General features: G+C 49.6%; 1 protein-coding gene across 1 annotated transcript in view; it reads left to right on the forward strand.

The window, feature by feature from the left end:
* Nucleotides 1–21,239, forward strand: part of TRPV3 (transient receptor potential cation channel subfamily V member 3) — a 33,815-nt gene extending 12,576 nt beyond the window's left edge. The window contains exons 6-17 of the mRNA XM_060646999.3: nucleotides 1,117–1,257; nucleotides 3,029–3,309; nucleotides 5,416–5,592; nucleotides 6,543–6,701; nucleotides 7,354–7,455; nucleotides 9,398–9,471; nucleotides 11,649–11,814; nucleotides 13,310–13,376; nucleotides 14,690–14,964; nucleotides 16,001–16,113; nucleotides 17,241–17,320; nucleotides 17,825–21,239. Of these exons, the coding sequence (XP_060502982.2) occupies nucleotides 1,117–1,257; nucleotides 3,029–3,309; nucleotides 5,416–5,592; nucleotides 6,543–6,701; nucleotides 7,354–7,455; nucleotides 9,398–9,471; nucleotides 11,649–11,814; nucleotides 13,310–13,376; nucleotides 14,690–14,964; nucleotides 16,001–16,113; nucleotides 17,241–17,320; nucleotides 17,825–17,919 (1,730 nt within the window). The 3' untranslated portion in view covers nucleotides 17,920–21,239. The remainder of the gene's footprint in view (nucleotides 1–1,116; nucleotides 1,258–3,028; nucleotides 3,310–5,415; nucleotides 5,593–6,542; nucleotides 6,702–7,353; nucleotides 7,456–9,397; nucleotides 9,472–11,648; nucleotides 11,815–13,309; nucleotides 13,377–14,689; nucleotides 14,965–16,000; nucleotides 16,114–17,240; nucleotides 17,321–17,824) is intronic.
* Nucleotides 21,240–21,483: the final 244 nt, after the last annotated feature.

The following is a 21,483-nucleotide window of genomic DNA, read 5'->3' on the forward strand; positions in this document are numbered from 1 at the left end:
TTGAAATACAGAAAGCTTTAGTTTTTATCTTATCAAACATGTTTGTTTTTCTTTTGTGGTTGTTTCTGCATTTTATAACTTGCTTAAGAAGGTCTTCCCTGCCAAAAGGTTAGTTATAAATGAACTTTCCATTTTTTTTAAACGCCAAGTTCTTTAATCCACCAGGACTTTATTTTGTGTATGGCATGGCACGGTGGCCTCTCTCTGGAAAATGCTGTTTCTGGTGGGGCATTCCGAGACCCTTCCCCACCCCCAGCCTTCCAGTCCCTTCCATCTGGAGGCTCCACAGCCTCCACCAACAGGGTTAAGGTCCCTCCAGCCCCTTCCTGCTACTGCTCCCCTGTTCTGTTCCTCAGTCCCTGGGGCACCATTCTCCCAGCTCCTAGGCTAGTCACCCCTTCTCTCCCAATCACTCCCTCAGGCCATGCTGAGGACTCTTTCTCCTAAGGGTCTTTGGGCCTCAGCATTTCTTTCTCCTCTGGAGTGACAGTTCCTCACAAATCTGGGGTGATTCTAATGCATCCTCCAATTCTGCACCCAGAGTGATGGGAAAATACACAGGTAGAAAACCCCAAACTCTGGTCATGTCACTTCCCTGCTTCAATGCCTTATGACTTCCCACAGTGCTCAGGATAAAGTTCCAACCTCTTAACCTGGCCTACGAAGTCTTGAGCCAGCCCACCCAGCCTTGATAAACTTAAGCGGTCTCAGCATAGAGGTCACTTCTGGGAACCGTGGCCCTGCCCCGTCTCTGGCTATGTTAAGAGTTCCTGCTCTAGGTACCACAGCCCTTGCCCCTCCCAGTATCATAGCACTTAATTCCCAGTGAGACCGTGAGCTTCTCGAGGAAAAGAATCAAAACCACACCCCATGTACTTCCCTGTCCCCAGCGCCTGGCACGGGAGCACAGAGCAGTCACTCCATCAATATTCCTTGCGTCCATGCGAATGAATGGAGCAAAGAATGAAGCTGGGATTCTTGACAGCTGGGCGACACAGACCAGACAGGCAGCTAGTGTTTAGCTGTGGCTCTGTGGAGGGTGTGGAGGCCCCAGAGGAGGCGTCACCCAGGGCCCAGCCGCTGAGCGACCCTCCCCCATCCCCACCCTGTCCGCAGGGCAGACGGCACTGAACATCGCCATTGAGCGGCGGCAGGGAGACGTCACTGCGTTGCTCATCGCTGCTGGCGCCGACGTCAACGCCCACGCCAGGGGGGTCTTCTTCAACCCCAAGTACCAGCACGAGGGCTTCTACTTTGGTGGGTACCGCCCCCGCCCGGCACGGGCTGCCCCAACCGGCGCTGGGGGACAGGGCCTGGAGCCCCCACTGCTGATCCCTGCCTGCTCAACATGTCCAAGGCCCAGCAGTACAGAGCCGGGACCGGGAGGCCGCAAGGGGCAAACCCTTCTGAACCGGAAATCCAGGGTGGACCAGAGAGGGAGGGGCTGGAGAGGTGGGGAAAGAATGCGAGAGCTGCATTCTGGGGGCGTCAGCTGTGATCTTAGAGGGCACTTGGGCATCCAGTTGAGCAGCCCTGTGTAGGGAACCGAGACTTGGGGGACAAAGCCCTATTTTATAGGCGCAAAGACAGGTCCCCAGAAGGGGAATGATTTGCCAGTGTAGTAAGGAGCTGATGCAGGCACTGGGCCCAGTGCCTTCCAGGAATGCACCTAGGAAGTCAAAAGTAAGAGGGGAAAATTTCCTGACTCACAAGTTAGAGAATCCAAAAGCAATTGGGGTCAAGACACTCTGGGTGAAGAAAAGATCATTACATATACTTTAGATACAGTGAAATTCACAGTTTTAACGGACCGTTCTGTTCAGCTCCACAAATGCATACAGTTGTGTAACCACCACCACGATTAGGACAGGACATAAATAGTTCCATCACACCCGAAAATTTCCCACACAACTTTGTCAACCTGTCTTCCCACTCCGGCCCTTGACTGACAACCTCTGGCCTATTTTCTCTTCTGAGTGGTTTTTCAATAAGGACAGCCTGGGTCTGAGCAGCCAGGAGGACAGGGTCTTGTCCAGTCCATTGCCCAGCATCAGACCCCGTTGGAGACAGTGTTGGGAAATGTCTGTAAGGAGGGATGAAGAGAGGGAACAGGAGGGAGATTGGAAAGAAAACAGCAGGAGACATGTTGTCCAGTCCTGGTTCTATCCCAGGCTTGCTGTGTGACCATGTGTGAGTCACCTGCCTTCTCTTTTTTTAACAAGCATTTATTGATCACTTACTATATATACCAGGCAGTGTTCTAGGTGTCGGAAATGTATCAGTGAACAAAACAAGGATCCCTATCCTCATGGAACTTACATTCTACACTGGAGGAAAACCATCAACAATAAACATAATAAATAAGAACACCATAAAATATGTTAGAAAATGCTAAGTGCTATTGAAAAAATAAAAAGTAAGGCAGGGGAAGGGGAATTGGGAGTTCCAGAGCAGGAAGGAGGTGGATTCCAATTTTAAATAGTGTGGTTAGGGTAATTAATTGAAAAGATGACGCTTGCACAAAAGATTTGGAGGAGGTGAGGGAATGAACAATGTAGATACTAAGAAACAGCACTACCAGCAGAGTGGATGGCCTGTGCAGAGGCCCTGAGGTAGGAAAATGCCCGGTATGTTCTAGGAAAAGGAAGAAGGTCGTTGTGCCTGGAGGGGAATTATGAGGGTAAGAGAGAAGATGATGTCAGAACATGTAGGGCCTTGTGGGCTATTGTTCTAACCTGAGCTTTTATTTTGGGTGAGGTGAGTCTCATGTGTTACTAGGGTCAATCTGGCTGCTGTACTGAAGGCTGAAGGTAGTGTTGGAGGGCCAGAGTGGTAGAAGAGAGACCAGTTAGGTTATAGAAGTGATGTAGCTTTAGCCTCCCCCATACAGGGCAGGTGTGGGGAGAGGTCACAGGGAATCTGAGGGATCAGTCCTGCTAAGGATATGGGCTTCAGTCCTAGGGCTTGGGGAACACTCTTCTGGTCTAAGAGGGAACTGAGCTCTGGCGCTCCCCCTACCACCCTCCAGGCGAGACACCCCTGGCCCTGGCAGCATGTACCAACCAGCCTGAGATTGTGCAGTTGCTGATGGAGAACGAGCAGACAGACATCACCTCGCAGGACTCGCGGGGAAATAACATCCTACACGCGCTGGTGACAGTGGCTGAGGACTTCAAGACGCAGAATGACTTTGTGAAGCGCATGTATGACATGATCCTGCTGAGGAGTGGCACCTGGGAGCTGGAGACCATGTGCAACAATGATGGCCTCACGCCGCTGCAGCTGGCTGCCAAGATGGGCAAGGCCGAGGTGGGGCCTGGTGAGGGGGCAGGAAGGAGAGCGGGGAGGCTCACTGCCACTCTGCCAGCTCATGGGCCTTTCTGGGGACTCCACAGATTACACCTTGGCCTGGGGAAGATCTTGGCCTTAGGTCTTGAAGTGCATTTTGGCCTGAGTTGGGTTTGTTCTGAGTGAGTGACCACACAGGACCACTGAGGTGCGGCGTGTGGGGCCCCTGCTCTGGACTTCAGTCCCTAACACTCTGTTTCTATCCCCTGCTCTGGAACCCTTTGTCTGGGGTCAGAGTGAGGGAGCTTTAAGACCACAGTGACACAATACCTCATGTGCTTTGTGGCTGAGGATTCCCAGGTGGCGAGGCACCCAAGCGGAGGCTGGGCCTGACCCTCTGGGCCTTCAGCCTCTCATGAGGACAGGAGTCTGGGAATGGCTGCTCTGGATCTGGAGAGACCTCAGTCTCTCATGTTGAACCTCTGAGCCGAGTCCCCAGCAGAGAGTGTGACTGCTTGCGGCCCTTTGTGCCCTGGTGGTGTGGCTGAGGAACTCAAGGCTTAGCCTTGGTGAAGACTCGGGCTGGGGTGGGCTCCCATCTCTGTGGCTGGCTGGAGTCACAACCTGGTCTGAGATCAAGGTCAGGATTCTGGTGGGGGGCAAGGCTCAGAGAAGCTTGCTCCTCAGCCTCCATGGTGTCTGATCCTTGAGAGGGAACTGAGGCTCCGGGAGGCTGTGGGAGGACTGGGTGGGTGCAGGGGCTGTTGAACAATCACAGCTGTGCCAGCCTCGGGGCAGCTGACAAGGGAGGTGGGTGCCCCGAGGGCCTTGGGTCTAGACCCAGTGGTAAGGCCTGGGGCTCACAAGGGACCTTTTCATTCTCTTGTGGGGGAAGGAGGTGTTGGAGATTGGCTTCGACAGAGGAGGAATTGTGTGCGTCCCCACCCTCCCCACTGTCTCCTACCCATAGCTGGGACACAGTTTGTGGGAGGCTTTGAGGAGAGTCAGATTAGGGCTGCAAGTGGAGCTTCCTCTGAGGCCCCCTCCCTGCCAGCCGCTGAGGCAAGTGCTGTGTCCGCGTGGAGCATGGCCCCATGTCCCCTTGATTCTCTAGAGGACAATGTGCTCCCCTGTGGCCAGTCCTGGGGATGGGGCCCCCTCATTCCTGGTCCCTTCTCTTCTTCATTCAGTGTTTTTGGAAAACTTTTCTGGACGATGCCCAAGGTGGCCGCCATGCTAGGAGTGGAGGGTGCAGAGACACTTAAGACACACCCTGTTCCTTGAGGCTTTTCGAGGCTGGGGGCTCAGGATGGGGAGACCTGCCTGTCCCTGGGAGCCCTCTGCCTGGGCTGTGGGGACAAGGCTCCCATATGAGATGACATGGGAATATGTGAGATCACGGCTCTGATGCTGTTCTCCCCAGCAGGACCCTCTTCCTGGGCCTTGGGTTGGTGCCCCAGGAAGCCCTGGCCCCTGTCTTGGGAAGCAGTGAGCTGGAGAGCAGTGGCTCTCCACTTTGCCTGCGCTTTGGAACTGCCCATGGAGCTTTACAAAACACAGATCTCTGCATCCCCCCTCCAGAGATTCGGACCGAATCAGCTGGTGGTAAGGGATTGCTGAGTGTTCCTCATGACTCTACCATGCAGTGGGGTTTGAGGATCACTACCTGGAGAGTGGGTTTCCGAGGCCTCTCTGTCAGGCTGGCACTCTTGTATCACCCCTTGTCTGGCCCACAGTCAGTGGGCGAGTGAGCCTCAATGGGCATGGTCTTGACTGAGGGATAGGGAAGCCAGAAAAACTTCTAGTATCTTCTCACATCCGGGTCAAACAGAAATTAGTTCTCAGAATTGTCAATTCCCAGATTCTTCACTGAATGGGGTCCCCAACTGGTACGAGGATTTACGAGCTGATTGTGCAGCTTTCTGCATCATGCAAAGGGCCTCCACACCTTTCGTCCCTGGTATTCACAGTCCCTGGAAGCAGACTGAGCAGCAAGTTTCATACCCATTCCACAGATAAAGCTGAGCCCAGGGGTCTTGGTGGCAGACGCACGGGCAGGATTCAATCCATCCAGGTGGGAGCATCTTCCCAGCCCTCCTCTACAGCTGTTTCTCTTCCTGTCCCCAGATCTTGAAGTACATCCTTAGCCGTGAGATCAAGGAGAAGCCACTCCGGAGTCTGTCCAGGAAGTTTACTGACTGGGCGTATGGGCCTGTGTCGTCCTCCCTCTATGACCTCACCAACGTGGACACTACAACAGACAACTCAGTGCTGGAAATCATTGTCTACAACACCAACATTGATGTGGGTCTCCTGGGAGGGCTGGGGAAGAGTAGGGGCGGGAGGCTGGCCTCTGGCCAGGGGCTCAGGGGGCACTGGGAAGACCCATGCCACTAGCTGGACATGTCTGTAGTCTTTTGCCTTAGCAGGCAGAGTTGACACAGAAAGGGGAGGGGTAGGGCAGGTGCTGTATTTGCCTGTTCCCAGCTGACCTTGGGTTGTAAACTTTTGTGGTGGGGGTCTCCTGGGCCCAGAATCTTGGCCTGGGCAGTGTGAGAGTGGGGGTGCGAGGGTGGGATGACTGGTGTTGATCTTATCTATCCTGTTTCTCCCCCTCTTCCCTAATGGTTCCAAAAACCCCCTTACCCTCTGGGAAGGCATAGCTGGAGCAATCAGGGAGGGCTTCCTGGAGTAGGCAAGAGGGGGGAAATCTGTAAAGCTGGAGGGGAAGAGAGAGGATCAGCAGTGAGAGGTTTTTGGCTTTTGGGGGAAGTGAGGCAGCAGGCTGGATCTTCATCCTCCACGTGTTACCAAAAGTCATGCTCCCCAGAGCCTGCTTTGTCTGGGGTCTCCCTGGAATCCTCATGGCAGCCTGACAGGTAGGGCAGTTTGATTGCTATCAACTTTATGGATGAGGAAACTGAGGCCCTGGGAGGGTCAGGGGTTTTCCTAAGGTCGTACAGTGAAGGGGGCCAAGTTGGGGCCATAACCCCAGTCATGGCCCTTCCCCCTCATAGCCCTTGCTTCCCACTGAGCAGCAGGTTCTCCTGCTGGAAACCTGGCTCCTGTGGGGTTCGGCCGCTGCCTGGGGGCTCTGGGAAAGAGCCTACAGAGTCAGAAATTACCTTCCCAACATTCCCAGACCAACCAGTCATGGGACACAATGACTGGCCCTTCTGCCAGGGGTGGTGCTGACTCAGAGCTCCCTCTGGAATGAAGGCCCTTTGAAAATGGTAGTGGTGTTCCACCCCCAGAACCGGCATGAGATGCTGACCCTGGAGCCCCTGCACACGCTGCTGCATATGAAGTGGAAGAAGTTTGCCAAGTACATGTTCTTCTTGTCCTTCTGCTTTTATTTCTTCTACAACATCACCTTGACTCTCGTTTCCTACTACCGCCCCCGGGAGGAGGAGGTACGTTTGCGCCTGGAGGGAGGGTGGTGCGATGGTCAGAGCTTCAAGACCTGGGAGCAGTCCCATGTGCAGATGGGGAAACTGAGGCCCAGAATGACGAAGACATTTGCATGGCATTCCCCAAGTGTCATCCTTCACAGTTTCTAGGGAACTGAATATGTCTCCAGTGCTTAGCTATTATGGGGAGATCTGGAGAGCTGGGAGACCCAGACCCTGCCCAGGCTCCATCTAAATCTAGAGCTGATTGGGTGTTTCTGCTGTGAGGGCCACAGGAAATGGGAGGAGGGGGAGGTCACTTTGAACAAGCTTTCCCATCGCTCTGGGGCTCAGTTTCCCATTCATTACACAGGGCCCAGAGTTTCAGCTGTGAGTGTCCTGTGAGTATCGGGATACGGATGGGTTCTGAAACGAACGAATGCCATGAGGTGTGAGGGGCTAACATGGACTGGATTGTGTCCTCACTGTAGAGTTCCGGGCTCCCACTGTGAGTGGGGCAGGGGTAGGGAGCTGCCCTTCTTTCTCTCACACCCTACAGAGATCAGGCTTCGTGCTGGCCTTTGGCTCAACTTGAGGGTTAGGCATGTGTATGTGCATGGTCCCTGCCTTCCTCATTCCCCATTCTGCACCCATCCATTCCTTCCCTTCCTCCCAGGCCCTCCCACACCCCTTGGCCCTGACGCACAAGATGGGGTGGCTGCAGCTCTTGGGAAGGATGTTCGTGCTCATCTGGGCCACGTGCATTTCTGTGAAAGAGGTGAGTGGGCCGCAGAGCCCATTTGGACTTGCCTGAAAGGCAGGCAGAGTGACAGCAGGCCTGCCTTTGATCCAGCCTGCTCTGCCTTACTACTGAGCGGCTTTGGGGAGGCGTTTCCTTTCTAAGCTTTGGATTCTTAGTTACAAAATGAGAATAAATAGATCAGCAGGTCTGTCCTACCTACTTTCCACCTCTCCACCCCCCTGCCCATCTATCAGCCATTTATCTACCCTCCCAGCCACTCAGTGACCCATCTTCCTGTCCCTCCATCCACACATTCGGTCACCTGTCACTGACCCTGTCATTCATCTGAATTCACAGCATTTCTCCCCACTGTCCTTCTATCCTTCATCCATTTTCCATCTTTCCATCTGTTTATCAATTGATCACTTATCAATCCATCCATCTAACTAGTGAATCAATAGATACATGCTGAACACCTTCTGTATGTGGGGCCCTGGGGGGAGGTGATAGGGAGGGAGGGAATTTGTCCTCTTTGAGCTCACAGTCTTGTAGGGGATTTCAGATAGACATAAATATCTGCACTTTAAAATAGGCTACGAAAAGGGCCCTGTGTGGGGTCCAGACAAGTGCTCAGAGGAAAAGAGATGACTTTTATCTGGGGATACGAGAGGGAGGGAAGGCTTGAAAGCAGAGATGGCCTTTAGTGTGCGAGGGTAGGATTGGGCATGAGGACACTGGGGAGGAGGCCATTACAGGGTGGGCATGGGGAACAGCATACAAAAAAGGCTCAGAGGCGGCAAAGCAAGGCCGTATAATTTTTTTGTCTTTTTTTTTTTTAATTAAATTTTTAATTTTGATTTCAGTGCAGTTAACATAGTGTTCTATTAGTTTTAGGTGTACAATATAGCGATTCAACAATTCTGTACATTACTCAGTGCTCATCAGTATAAGTATACTCCTTAATCTTCATCACCTATTTCACCCATTCTCCCACTCACCTCCCCTCTAGTAACCATCAGTATGTTCTCTGTAGTTAAGAGTCTGTTTCTTGGTTTGTCTCTTTGTGTGTCTCTTTTTTTTTTTCTCCTTGCTTATTTGTTTTGTTTCTTAAATTCCACATGTGAGTGAAATCGTATGGTATTTGTCTTTCTCTGACTGACTTATTTCGCTCACCATAATACTCTCTAGCTCCATCCATGTCATTTCAAATGGCAAGATTTCATTCTTTTTTATGGCTGAATAATATTCTATTATATATATATATATATATATATATATATATATACACACACACACACACACACACACACACACACACACACACACACATATATATATACACATTGTGATATATAGCTATATATCTTGCATTTTCTTTATCCATTCACCTATCATGGGACACTTGGGCTGCTTCCATAGTTTGGTGATTGTAAATAATCCTGCAATAAACTTTGAGGTACACGTATCCCTTTGAATTAGCGTTTTTGTATTTTTTGGGTAAATACCCAATAGCGCAATTACTGGATTGTAGGATAGTTCTATTTTTAACTTTTTGAGGAGCCTCCATGCTGTCTTCCACAGTGGCTGCACGAGCTTGTATTTCCACCAACAGTGCACAAGGGTTCCTTTTTGTCCACATCCTCGCCAGTACCCGTTGTTTCTTGTGTTGTTGATTTTAGAAGCTGGGCCACATTTGCAGAATGGCAGGGAGCTGTGTGGCTGTACTGCTTTGCAGAGTCTGGGTGGGGATAAGGGGGTAGTGAGAGGTATGAGAAGTTTGGGGGTGCAGCCATGCTTACCCTGGGGCTGCCTCTGTGTGCCAGCACAGATCCCCTTCCGTATCCCTCACTTGGGCTCCGGCTTGGCCTTCACACCCTCCCCCTCACTGAGTCTCAGTCCTGGGGAGACACTGCCTTCCTCAGATCCTCCAGTGAGAGGCATGAAGAGGGTGCAACTTTTCTTTCCTTTTTGGCCTCAGGGCATGGCGATCTTCCTGCTGAGACCCTCAGATCTGCAGTCCATTCTCTCTGATGCCTGGTTTCACTTTGTCTTGTAAGTAGGTCTATCCCATTGGTCAGCACCGCACAGGCAGGGCTCAAGTCCTGTGTCGTGGGTGCTGTGTCCTCTGGAATGACCATCCTCCCACGTCACCATGTCTCAGTCATCCTGCCATAGTCTCGTGGCCAGGGACCTCCTTTCTCCCCTCTAGTAAGAGAGGCCCATGGATGCCCATGGAGAGGACCAGAAGACCCTACCACAGTGCCCACCATCAGGCTGCAGTGATGACTGACTTCACCCTGACATAGAGCCCTGGGCAGCAGATGGGGCAGAGAAGGCAGGAGGAGGCTTAGTAGTGTTGTTTACTTCTTTATGAAGGGATGGATGGTCTGGGCCAGTTCCTTCTAGTTGTGTGGGGGTCCAAGGTTACCATGTCGGACTCTGGCAGATCAGGGCTGGAAAGCACTGGAGAAGTCATAGAGTCTCATCTGTAGCATGAAAAACCAAAGCCCAGAGCATGGAAGTGAGTCATGCAGAGCCTCAACCCCAGCCTCCCAGTCATCTTCATCTTATGCTAGAGGAGGGTTGGCCGCCTTAGGGCCCTAGCCAGAAAACCCAGCCCAGCAGCCTTTCTGAACGAGGTCACATGCAGATGACATCAGAGGCTTACGTGACCCTTGTCTCTAAATGAACAGAGGCTGATTCGGTATTGCTGCCTGTGAATGGAGCAGGATTTGCAGCATGGGACGAAGAATGTTTGGCTCTATAGCTCTGTAGGTCCCCTCTTTTGAGCATTTGGGAAGCTGGGTCTCTATAGAACCTTGAATCTTGGCCCAATGTTTCCAAATACCTAGGTGTTTTGTTACCTATGTACCTGCCTTCTAGAGGCACGAACGGAATTCTTCATCCCTGCGGGCAGGTGGGGTGCCCAGATACTTCAGTGAGTGGTAGGCCAGGTGCAGGACTGCCCCATGATGGGAGCCACATGGGAGTCTTTTTCCCTTTGAGAAAATAAGATAATTCCAGAGAAGAATTCATTTATACAGCCACTGGCTTTAGTGCAGACAAAAGGCACCGATGCACTGTCCTTCTCTTCTGCTTCCTAGGTGCTTTGACAGTGATGAGGAGGGTGTATACACGCTTCCTCATTTCAGTCCAAAATGTATCGATTACCCAAACATTTGCTTTTCACTGCATGAGAAAAACAAGGTTGCCTGTGTCCTACTTTGGCTAGTTAGATATTTTATAACCGTGGAGACTGTGATGTTATAAGCAAGAGAGCTTTTTATCCAGATGTCTGCATAGCTGTTGGTTAGCGATGTTTAGGAGTAATTTTGATCCCGTGTGTTTGTTATATATTGTACCCTAATAATTTTAATTGTGGTAAAATACACGTAACATGAAAGTTACCATCTTAACCATTATAAGTGTACAGTTCAACAGCGTTAAGTATATTCATTTTGTTGTGCAACCAGTCTCTGTTTAGCGTATCTATCGTTTAGCATGTGTTATAGCTTTTAAAAAGATTTTACTTATTTATTTATTTTTAATATTTATTTATTTTTGAGAGAGAGAGTGTGTGTGAGCAGGGGAGGGTCAGAGAGAGAGAGGGAGACACAGAACCCGAAGCAGGCTCCAGGCTCTGAGCTATCAGCACAGACCCTGACGCAGGGCTTGAACCCACAAACGGTGAGATCACGACCTGAGCCGAAGTCAGACACTTAACCGACTGAGCCACCCAGGCACCCCAAAAAAGATTTTTAAAAGTAGGTCGTGGGAGACTTTTGTTATGAATGGCTTTTAAGTATAGACATGGTCAGTTTTTGTCATTTTTGTTAAAAATGCAATTATTCACTGTATCCTGTCTACCCCAGTGGTTTCCTGACCTATGTGGGGCTCAGAAATCACATGGAATCACGTGGGTGATTTAAAAAACATCCAACCGCTTGGGCTGCTTTGCAGGGCTTTTGAACCAGAATCTCCTTGAGTCCTGGGGATCTGTATTTTTAACAAGTCCCTGTCAGCTGCAGCCAGCCCACTGTTGGCTCTGACTCGCATCTGCTGATGGCTCCTGCAAGGCTGGATTTTAGACATGGTTGAGTGGGGCCAGGGCAGCCTCGCCTGTCTCTTTGGCATTAGCCCACAGGGTGTGGGAGGTTGGGGGTTTGAGTATCTACCCATATGCTGAGGAGGAGTAAGTAAGGCCCTTGTCTCCTGTGTCTCCTGAACAGTTTTGTCCAAGCTGTGCTTGTGATACTGTCTGTCTTCTTGTACTTGTTTGCCTACAAAGAGTACCTCGCCTGCCTTGTGCTGGCCATGGCCCTGGGCTGGGCCAACATGCTCTACTACACGCGGGGATTCCAGTCCATGGGCATGTACAGCGTCATGATCCAGAAGGTGCGTTGGAGCTTTTGAGCATCGCAGACAGGCAGGCTCTGCAGCGGGGGAGCCCTCAGAGAATGTCCATTTTCAGGTGGGGAGACAGGTCTGGAGAACAAAAGGGCCTTGTTTCATGGGCCAGCCTCTGCTCTTTCTCCCAAACCCCACTGTCTCTCTTTGCCTTTGGTCAGGCTTTAAGTGTCCAGACCCAAAAACACCTGGCTTGTTGGACACAGGGAAGGAATAACGCTTTATGAAGAAGTGTGCTCACACCCAGGCAGTGGTGTGCTGGTAAATATTTAACGACCAGCTCTCTGGGAAACACACACACACACACACACACACACACACACACACACACACACACATTATGTTTATTATAAATTTTACTATGCAAAGGATGAGTAGTACACCATTTACAAATAATAAAATAAATTATGCTCTTTATTGTAAATTCCACATAGCGAGTTGAATCCAGCAGAATGATTTGTTGATTTTGTTGAGCTCTTCCATCTGTTGCCAATCTGTGGTTGCAACTGACAAAAGTATTGTTGCAAGCATAAATGCTGGTTGGTATTTTTCTTGACTTGAAGATGTGAGATGAAGCCCTATGTGGGATCTTCCCTTGTTTGTCAATGATGTGAGCCACTTATTTGCTGAATCGGATGATAATTTTCAAATGCTGGAAGACTGTTTCATTAATGTTATTGTGTAATTTACCATACAGCAGCTACAGATAGGATACATTCGGAAGTTTAATCTGCCGTAACATTTTCTCTATCATTGTCTTAATTCCAGACCTAGACAATCAGCAGAATAATGTCTCTGATTTGTACCATTTACCAATTTCCATGGTGTAAATCCTACCATGGCTGATTTCCAGCTACCAATATGACATCATCAAACAGAGTCGGGAAGAGATGTGCAGTAACACATTATGTAGTACACGCACACCGTATGACTGCTGTAGATGTAAATAACCTTAAGAGCATAGGTAATTGTAAAATAACTAAGTGATGGGTGTTGAATATTATCTTTGTTTTGAACATAATTTACTTAATTATAAGCTTATGCGATTTAATTTTTAATAATGGTTGTGTTTAAACACCAGCTTACAAAATTCATGAAAACGTAACCGTCAGCTCTTACGAGCGTGTATGTGCTGGCTCCAGCACACCACTGCCCCCAGGAAGTATGAGGATTTCAGATGTGAGTCTGTGAAGAAAGGTGCTCCCATACAGGCTGAATCATCAGGGACTGAGACAGACTGTGTTCCAGGAGGGAGGAGGGAGGTGAGCAGGAAGGGAAGGGAAGGGAAGGAAGGCTTTTTGGAGGAGGTCGGCCTAGAGCTGAACTTTGGAGCATCAGGGGGATTTGTCTAGGGGAAGGGAGGACAGCCTGAGGGAAGGCATGGTTAGGATGAGGGGCCTGGTGAGGGGAAGCAGTAAGGAGATCAGGGTCTAGTGAATATGTGCTCAAACCTTACCCTTGAATCATGTTTCTTTCTTTATAGGTCATTTTGCATGATGTTCTGAAGTTCTTGTTTGTATATATTGTGTTCTTACTTGGATTTGGAGTAGGTAATTGATTTATAAATAATAGGAACTCCCACATTTGTAAAGCACCTTCTATAGATGTCAAAATGATAAGGCACAGGAGCAGCCTCAGCAACACTTATGTCACCTACCAGTGGAGCCCTTGCCATGCTTAGCATTTTCCAAGCATTGTCTTTTTACTTCTCCCAATATCTCGACTAAGGGGGAGTCATCATCCCTTATCATAAGGTAACTGAGGCTTAGAAGCAGACCCGTCACTCTTGTCCATCCACACTGTGGGGTATGCCACCCACATTCACATCCAGCATGTTATGTGGCCCCACAACCTGAGGTAGGCTGGGCAGGTGGTTTTGGCCCCATTTTACAAATAGGAAAACTAAAGTTTGCAGAAATTTGACTCATCAATGGTCTTTGAAAAATAGGAGTAAATTAATGCATGGAGATAACCTCCTTTGGCCCCACGCATTGTGTTACTTGTTGTTTACTTCGGATATATCTATGAGAGCCTCTGGTCTGCTGGGGACTGGAGATAGGGAGGCCCCACTTAAAATCTCTTCATTTGTACAACCTGATTTTATTTTTATTTTATTTACAACTCCTGCAGAGAAAGATATCATTGTATTTTCCCATGCCAGTTCTCCTCCTCCCATCCACCAGCCCCCCCCCAGGGATCATTGGCATTTGAAATTAGGCAGCCATTCCCATCTTCTGGTATCTTTGCTGGACCACAATGTGCTTATTTATTTCCTCCTTCACTTGTTTATTTATTCATCCATCCACTTACTCATTAATTTGACCATCCATCCATCCATCCAACCAACAATGAGCCACTAGTATGGTGTGTTGGAGAGAAGAGAAGAAAGAAGCCAGGTCTTGGCCAGAGGGTCTCCCTACAGAGCATTAGAAAGAGACTCAGGACCTTACAGTCTTGGAGGATGGCCCAGGCTATAGGAAGTTGGGAGTCCAAAGCCTGGTTGGGGAACCAGGGATACATATGGATTATAATTCACAACTCTGCAAGTCTGTGAGTGATCAAGGGCCAAATGGCAGGGTAGAGGAGCCTGTTTTGTTGGGCAGGAAGAGCTTTCTGCAGGAGGTCAGGGCAAAGAACCAGCCTGATGAAGCTTCCGGGAGCTGAGGCTGGAGGTGGAATCTAAATGGCCAGAGAGAATGAGGCAGTAGGGCTGCAGTGTGTATGTGGCGGGGGGGGGGGGGGGGGGGGGGGGGGGAGGGGGGAGAGGGCGGGGGGCATGTGTCTACGTGCAAGTATGCATGAGCTTGTTGGGTAATTAGCCAGGCACAGAGCCAGAGGAGAACACCCTGTTATGTCCTCCCAGCCCTGGCTTCATTGATCGAGAAGTGTTCCAGTGACAACAAGGACTGTAGCTCCTATGGCAGCTTCAGCGATTCGGTGCTGGAACTCTTTAAGCTCACTATAGGCCTGGGCGACCTGAACATACAACAGAACTCCAAGTACCCCATCCTCTTTCTGTTCCTGCTCATCACCTACGTCATCCTCACCTTCGTCCTCCTCCTCAACATGCTCATCGCCCTGATGGGAGAGACCGTGGAGAACGTCTCCAAGGAGAGTGAGCGCATCTGGCGTCTACAGGTGAGCCTGGCAGAGGCCCTGGCACGGGGGCCTTCACGGGGACCAAGTTCAGCACACGGTATTGACAACTGTCTTTACCAGTGGATCTGGGGTGGAGGCCTGGGAATCTGCATAAGCGCTCTGCGATCAGCCAGGTTTGAGGAAGTCTTAGTCCAGGTTCCCTGGGTAGAAGGTCTAGGCAGTGTGACTGGACAGCGGCACATGTGATGCAAACCCAGGCTTATGGACATGTACTGCTCAGAGTTAATGACGTGATATGTGGATGTTGAACTGTGACCTTAGACTGCATTGAGAGGAGCAGCATAGGGCCTAGGACAATTCTGCTGTCCTCGACCCTGGCTGCCACCTCTTACACGCTGTGGGCCTTATACACTGAGGACACTACCCCACAGGATGGTCCAGAACCGGTTACCAGGCCTGAGAGAGGACTGGAACCTGTGCCTCACAAGAGAAGGTATTGGAACTAGAGTTCAAGAAGGTGAGGGTTCCCTCAGATATCTGCAGAGCTACTTGTGGAAGGACAGTTTCCTTCTGTGGCCCCAGAAGGCAGAACTGAGGTGTTGGGGGCAATGACCAGGAAGTTTCTAATTATTACGGCCTTCTTAATTGGTTCGTTGATTATATTCAGGATAGATTTGACAAATTATTGACAGGAAAACTGCTGAGGGGTAGTCCAAGGCTGGCATGGAGGTGGGACTACGTGATGTCTGCCCCTCTCTTCCCTGTGGGATCCCAGGATCCTAACATTTTCACTTAGGAAGCTGCTGGACTTCCAGAAACATTGTTTACGTTATGTTTAAAGCAATTTGAACACTTTCCCCAAACTTACTGGTTTTTCATTTTTGAAATCTGTGGATTAGCCGAACCCTCAGGATCTATGCGTTAAGCGCCCAGTGGAGGGAGAGCTGGCTGTTTGGTGGTGTGTGTGCGTGTACTTGTGTGCGCGTGTGCACGTGCGCGTGCGTGCACATCCCTGTGGAGCTGTCTTCCTGGGCTGGCTCCTCACTGATGTGCTTAGGCTCATTTATGTCCCCAGAGAGCCAGGACGATTCTGGAGTTTGAGAAAATGTTACCAGAATGGCTGAGAAGCAGGTTCCGGATGGGAGAGCTGTGTAAGGTAGCGGAGGAAGATTTCCGGCTGTGTCTGCGGTAACAAAGGGAGAGGGGCCCCCGGGTGGTGGTGGTCTTTGGGCGGGGAGAGAGAGATGAGGCGGTGAACGTTGGAGAAACGGTGCCACCGCTTGCTTCCCAAACCACAGCTACCGTCGGTTCTGACCTCCTTGGAACAGGGAATTTGCTCTCGTGGGGTTGCTGGCCCTGGGATGAGGTTTCTCCAGCTTCCGAAGGGAGAGGAAAGGAGACTGCTGGTTGCAGTTCCCCTCTTGCCCCCTGCAGGGGCCTCCATGGCCTCTCCCTGACACTGTCTGGTTTAGGAAACATTTGCTGGCCTGGCACTCTTTGTCTTCCTCTCTATCCTGTGTGGGTTCATGTGACACCAGGGGACCCGAGGCACATTTCGTCACTGGCAAGTGGAAAGTGAGACAGCTACTTTCGACAGATATCAGGCTGTCTGGTTTTTAGAAAGTGCTTGTTCATGCCGTGACCAACTTTTCTGACGATCCTACCCCCGTCTGACTGCCTGACCTTACACACTGCCCTCTGTGTATCACCTTACCGGAAACAGCTTCTCTGACTGAGAATCCCACACCGCGGAAACCACCGTTTCTGGCTGTCATCCTTAGCCTAACAAGTGTCTCTCATTTTGACACCCTCATTCTAGAGATGTTCTCTGAATGTGAACTTCAGCCAAACCACTGCCTCCATTTATAATCTAGCACCTTAGACTCTGCCCACTCTTACTGGGGTTTGAACCCTAACCACCTTCACCTAGTGAGACCTTAACCCTAGTTTAACCCTAAACTTCTAAACTTCCACAAGTTTACTCCTCACACTGTCATATCTCGGCCTGGGCCCTCCTCCCCTCCTTCCCCATAGACCAGTAAGGAGCAGCTGTAGCTGTCTAAAGATGTCCCCTTGACACCTCTCTGAGTTTTGGGGCCCCACACACTGGGAGGAGACCAATCCCTTGAGGCCTGGGAAAATGGGGACTTGGGTAGATTTCAAACCCTAAAAATGCTGACATGACCATGTGAGGTAGGAGTCCCAGATCCCTGGGGTGGGCAGAGGAGGGCTGTCTAGGGCACCGCAAAAGCCATGCTATTTGTTTGCACCTAATGAGGTGCAGTTGAGAAATAGGATGACTATCACACTTGCAGGATCAATGAGGTGAAGTGGACGGAATGGAAAACGCATGTCTCCTTCCTCAATGAAGATCCAGGGCCTGTAAGACGGACAGGTACTGTTGCTGTCAGAAAGCGTGGCCACCACACCTGTCTGACCATGTGATCTTAGGCAAATCGTGTGTGAGGGCCCCGATTTTCCCCATCTGCAAAATGGGAGGGTTGAAGCAAATTGGTTCTCAGGTCCCCTTCAGCTGTGGCAGCAAATTTTTTTTTAATGTTTATTTATTTTTGAGAGAGACAGAGTGAGAGTGGGGGAGGGGCAGAGAGAGAGGGAGACAGAATCCGAAGCAGGCTCCAGGCTCCGAGCTGTCAGCACAGAGCCCGATGTGGGGCTCAAACTCACAAACCGTGAGCTCATGACCTGAGCTGAAGTCAAATGCTTAACTCACTGAGCCACCCAGATGCCCCTCAGCTGTGACATTTTATAACCCTACCTGGAATAACTTTTAAAAATCAGGTGGTGAAAAAAGAATTAGGTGGTGCATTGGGACATGGAAGCCCATGTTACAGAGCGCTGCCTTTCTAAAATAGGGATTTTGGGGTTCTTTTGAAAGCAGATTTCAACAAAATCCAAGATTCTTCCAGGAGCAACAGCAAAACCACCCTGAACGCCTTTGATGAAATAGATGAATTTCCGGAAACTTCGGTGTAGGAGCAGAATGCAGAGCTGGTGTGGGCATGGGCCGTCTGAGGCTGCTGGCTGGCCCTGGACTTGGCGCTGAGGGCTTTGCAGAGTGGAGGAGCCTGGCTCTGTGTGCCTACAAGCAGAAAGCATCCTCACGCTGAGCGGCTGACTGAACTGAGAGAGGCTGCTGTCAGTCTGAGTGGGAAACACCCTGGATTTCTTTTTTTACTCAGCAAAGAGTTTGTGTAAATCCATGGTGGGCAGTCCTGAGCCTGGGAGTCCCTGAAATCCAGGGTGAAGTCTCTGGGCTCACCAACTGGAGGTCATCTTGGCTGGGAGAGAAGCGTGGCAGGGAAGGGACAGAGGCCTGAGGAGCAGAACTTCCTTCCTGCCAACATCTCCTTGACGCACTCCCCCCCCTCCCCCGGCCCCAATCCCGGCCCACACATTCCACCTGCTCCCTTACTGTGACTGGGCTCCAGAATTGAAGGGATTCTTGATCCCATCCCAGCACAAACAGGGGACTGAACTCAGTGGGACATCCTGGGGGAGGAGGGGACTGAGCTCTGGAAATGCCTTTTTGGACCCTTCAGGGAACAGGAAACTACTCTTGGAATGAGAGCCTTGGCACGTCAAGGCTCGAACTGTCTCACACTGAGAGACACTTTTAGTAATTAACACAGGGTTTTTATTTTCAATAGAGAAAAGACATTTCAGTTTTGAAAATTACTTCAGATGAAGTATGTGGTTTTAAAATAGATTTTGGGATTTGGGGCAGCTGTAAGTATTATATACTTGGCCTCAGGGTGGCCAGAGCAGGGACAAAAGGCTTTTCTTCACACACACAAAAGTCCACATGAGACATGCCAGGCAGGGCCCGTGTGGGCTGCTGCGACCTGGGGGAAGAGCTTGGCCCTTGTGCTTGTCCTGGGCCTGCAGTCACGCATGCCTCCCAGCTGGGATCGTGGCTTCATCTGAAACAGAAATAGCAGCTGTTCTGTTTATACGGTCTTAAATCTCAGAGGTTACTATTATACAACAGTATTTCTCGTTGGAGGAATTTAACAAAATACCTGAAATGCTCTGGCATTTAATATTTTTGTTAACTGTGAATTTTGAAGCTGAGGAGAAGGAGTGTGAGAAAGGAGTGTTTGCCAAGGCACAGGGCTTGTATTTAGAGCCTCGTCCTCCAATTTCCTCCCCCAGAAATTACACAAGGTCATCTGGGGCAGAGGTGCAGTGGAGACAGAAGACTTGTTCCCGATCACTGGAGCCTAGACAGCCAGAAAATCTACTCTGCCTTATGTGTCTGGTAAAAGGATTCATGTGGGAATCTTGGAGGGTGGACTTACAGTGATATTAATCATGAATTTTTAATTTTAAAGGGCATAAAAATAAATTTGGCTTTTAGACAACTTAGCAGTTGGCTAGTGGATCTGAGCTGAGGTAAACCGAGGAGTGCAGGCCGAGCAGTCCACTCTGGGGACATTTCTCCACTTGGGGCTGCTCTGCGTGGCAACTACCCTGGGTGAGTGGACACTTGGCCTTTGTGTCCCTGATGGGCCAGGGCTGAGAGAGGAGGTCGAGGGCGAGCCTGAGACCTGCAAAGTCGGCGGCAGCCCCTGTATTCCCAGCAGATGCCAAGCAGGGCTCTAAGCCGCGCTCGGGTCAAGTTCCTGTGTGGGCAGGGGTAGCAGGCACTTGACATGTCCTCTGGAAAGGGGAGGCTGGGGGAGGAGGGTTGTCACGGAGGTAGGTGGAGCACGTGTGTTCCAGATGGGCAGAACCAGTGCCAAAGGTTGGAAATTTCAAGGACAAAGATTTTGGTTCCGTTCATCCAGCAACTACTCCAGATATTTGAGATGTTTACGCAGAACTTTTTAGAGATGTTATTAAAGATCACGGTCAGATGGACTTCGAGGTCCTTTTAGCCTGGAGATCAACATCCTATATCTGGAGTTCCCTACTTGCATACATCCCGAACAGGTGCCCTGATCTGAAGTACAGCCATTTGGATCCATGGTGCCACGGTCTGGTCATTCCAAAATTGTTTTTGTTTGGATATGAATGGACAGAGCCACATGGCTCTCCATTTCCCACTTGAACAAAACCTGGGAAGTGAGGCAAATGGAAATCAGTAATGGGATCTTGGTCTTCTCACACATATGGAGAGCTGTTCTCTGTGGGTCTGAATGGAATTTGTTGGCAGGACCATTTTCTGTCCTGGATATTCATCCCTTAAAAAGCTTTCAGCCTAGATCATCTGAGCCTCAGTAGGTTTACCAAAGCAAAAGGAAGCAATGAGTCAGAGCAGAGATCATTGGTTTAAAAAGATCAGTTCCCCTATTTTACACCTGGAAACTACACCCCAGAAAGGAAAGTGGATTTGTTTAAAGCCAGGCAGGAAGTCATACCAGAGCTGTTGGAGCTGGAGTTTCTGACTCCTGGTCTCTCCCAGCTCCGTTTTTTTTGTTTTGTTTTGTTCTGGTTTTTTTTTTAGCACAGTTATTCAGTAAACTTGAGTCTGCCTTTGTGGTTGCCACATATGTTATGTCAGGGAGGGCTGGGGTTTTGCTCAGATGATTCATGATGGCAGTCTGCATTGTCCCAATGATCCCTATGACGGATTTAAAACTCAAGTGTGCACATAGGTGTGTCCAAACCACACACACACACACACACACACACACACACACACACACACATACCGTGCCACATTGAATTCATGGGCATATAAGGACATCTTAAAACTTCATGATTTACATTTCAGTAATTTAAGGGGTAGGCATTTTCCAGGCATGGAATCTCCCATGCTTGGATAATGGTTTTGGCTAGAAATTTTCCTTGAGCTAAACTGCCTCAGGAGGAATCTATTATTCTAGACATCATGTGATGTATCTGTTTGGAATGAAAATGGTGCTTACCTTCCCCTCTGGGTTGTAGCAGAAGGTATGAGGTTGTACTGTGAAGTAATTAAGCTCTTAGAAGGCCCCTGCCTGAGAGAGCCCAGTATTATTGAAGTTCCTTTCCTTCCTCAAAGCCTGGTGAACTGTGGCCTTTTGCTCTGGGCGGGGCCCAGGTCGATGGGCCTTCATCCGGGCCTGTAAGCCATACTTGATTTTTGCATTGATTTACATGTTTATACTGTGATCTTGGTCCCAAACATAGAATTGTCACCTTGTTCTCACTGAATGTGCCTGATCCTTGTAAATTTTAATTCACATACTTGATTTTAGTGTTATGTGTGTAACTCTGTGTTAAATTAAGAAAGAAGTCATAGAGAACGTTTTAGTGCCAATGAAGAAATGCTTTTACTATTTCTAATAAATATTTATTTTGCCTTGTCATGATCATGATTTATCCTTGTCTTAGGTATGCCAATATGAAGACCAGCTGGGAATCCTGGAGAGTTGCTTTCTCTAGGGATAAAGGGGAGCCCGCCCACTTTTTGGACCTGAAGCATTATTATTGGTTCCAGCTCAGGGATAGAGTCAGTATGCTGAGACAGGTCACCCTTGTACATCTCCCAGTGTTTATATCTCCCAGTACACTGAATGTCCAGTATTCCATCTGAACCACTCGACAAGTCTG

The sequence above is a fragment of the Panthera onca genome, chromosome E1 (assembly GCF_046562875.1).
Source record: "Panthera onca isolate mPanOnc1 chromosome E1, mPanOnc1 haplotype 2, whole genome shotgun sequence".
NCBI classification, from domain to species: domain Eukaryota; kingdom Metazoa; phylum Chordata; class Mammalia; order Carnivora; family Felidae; genus Panthera; species Panthera onca.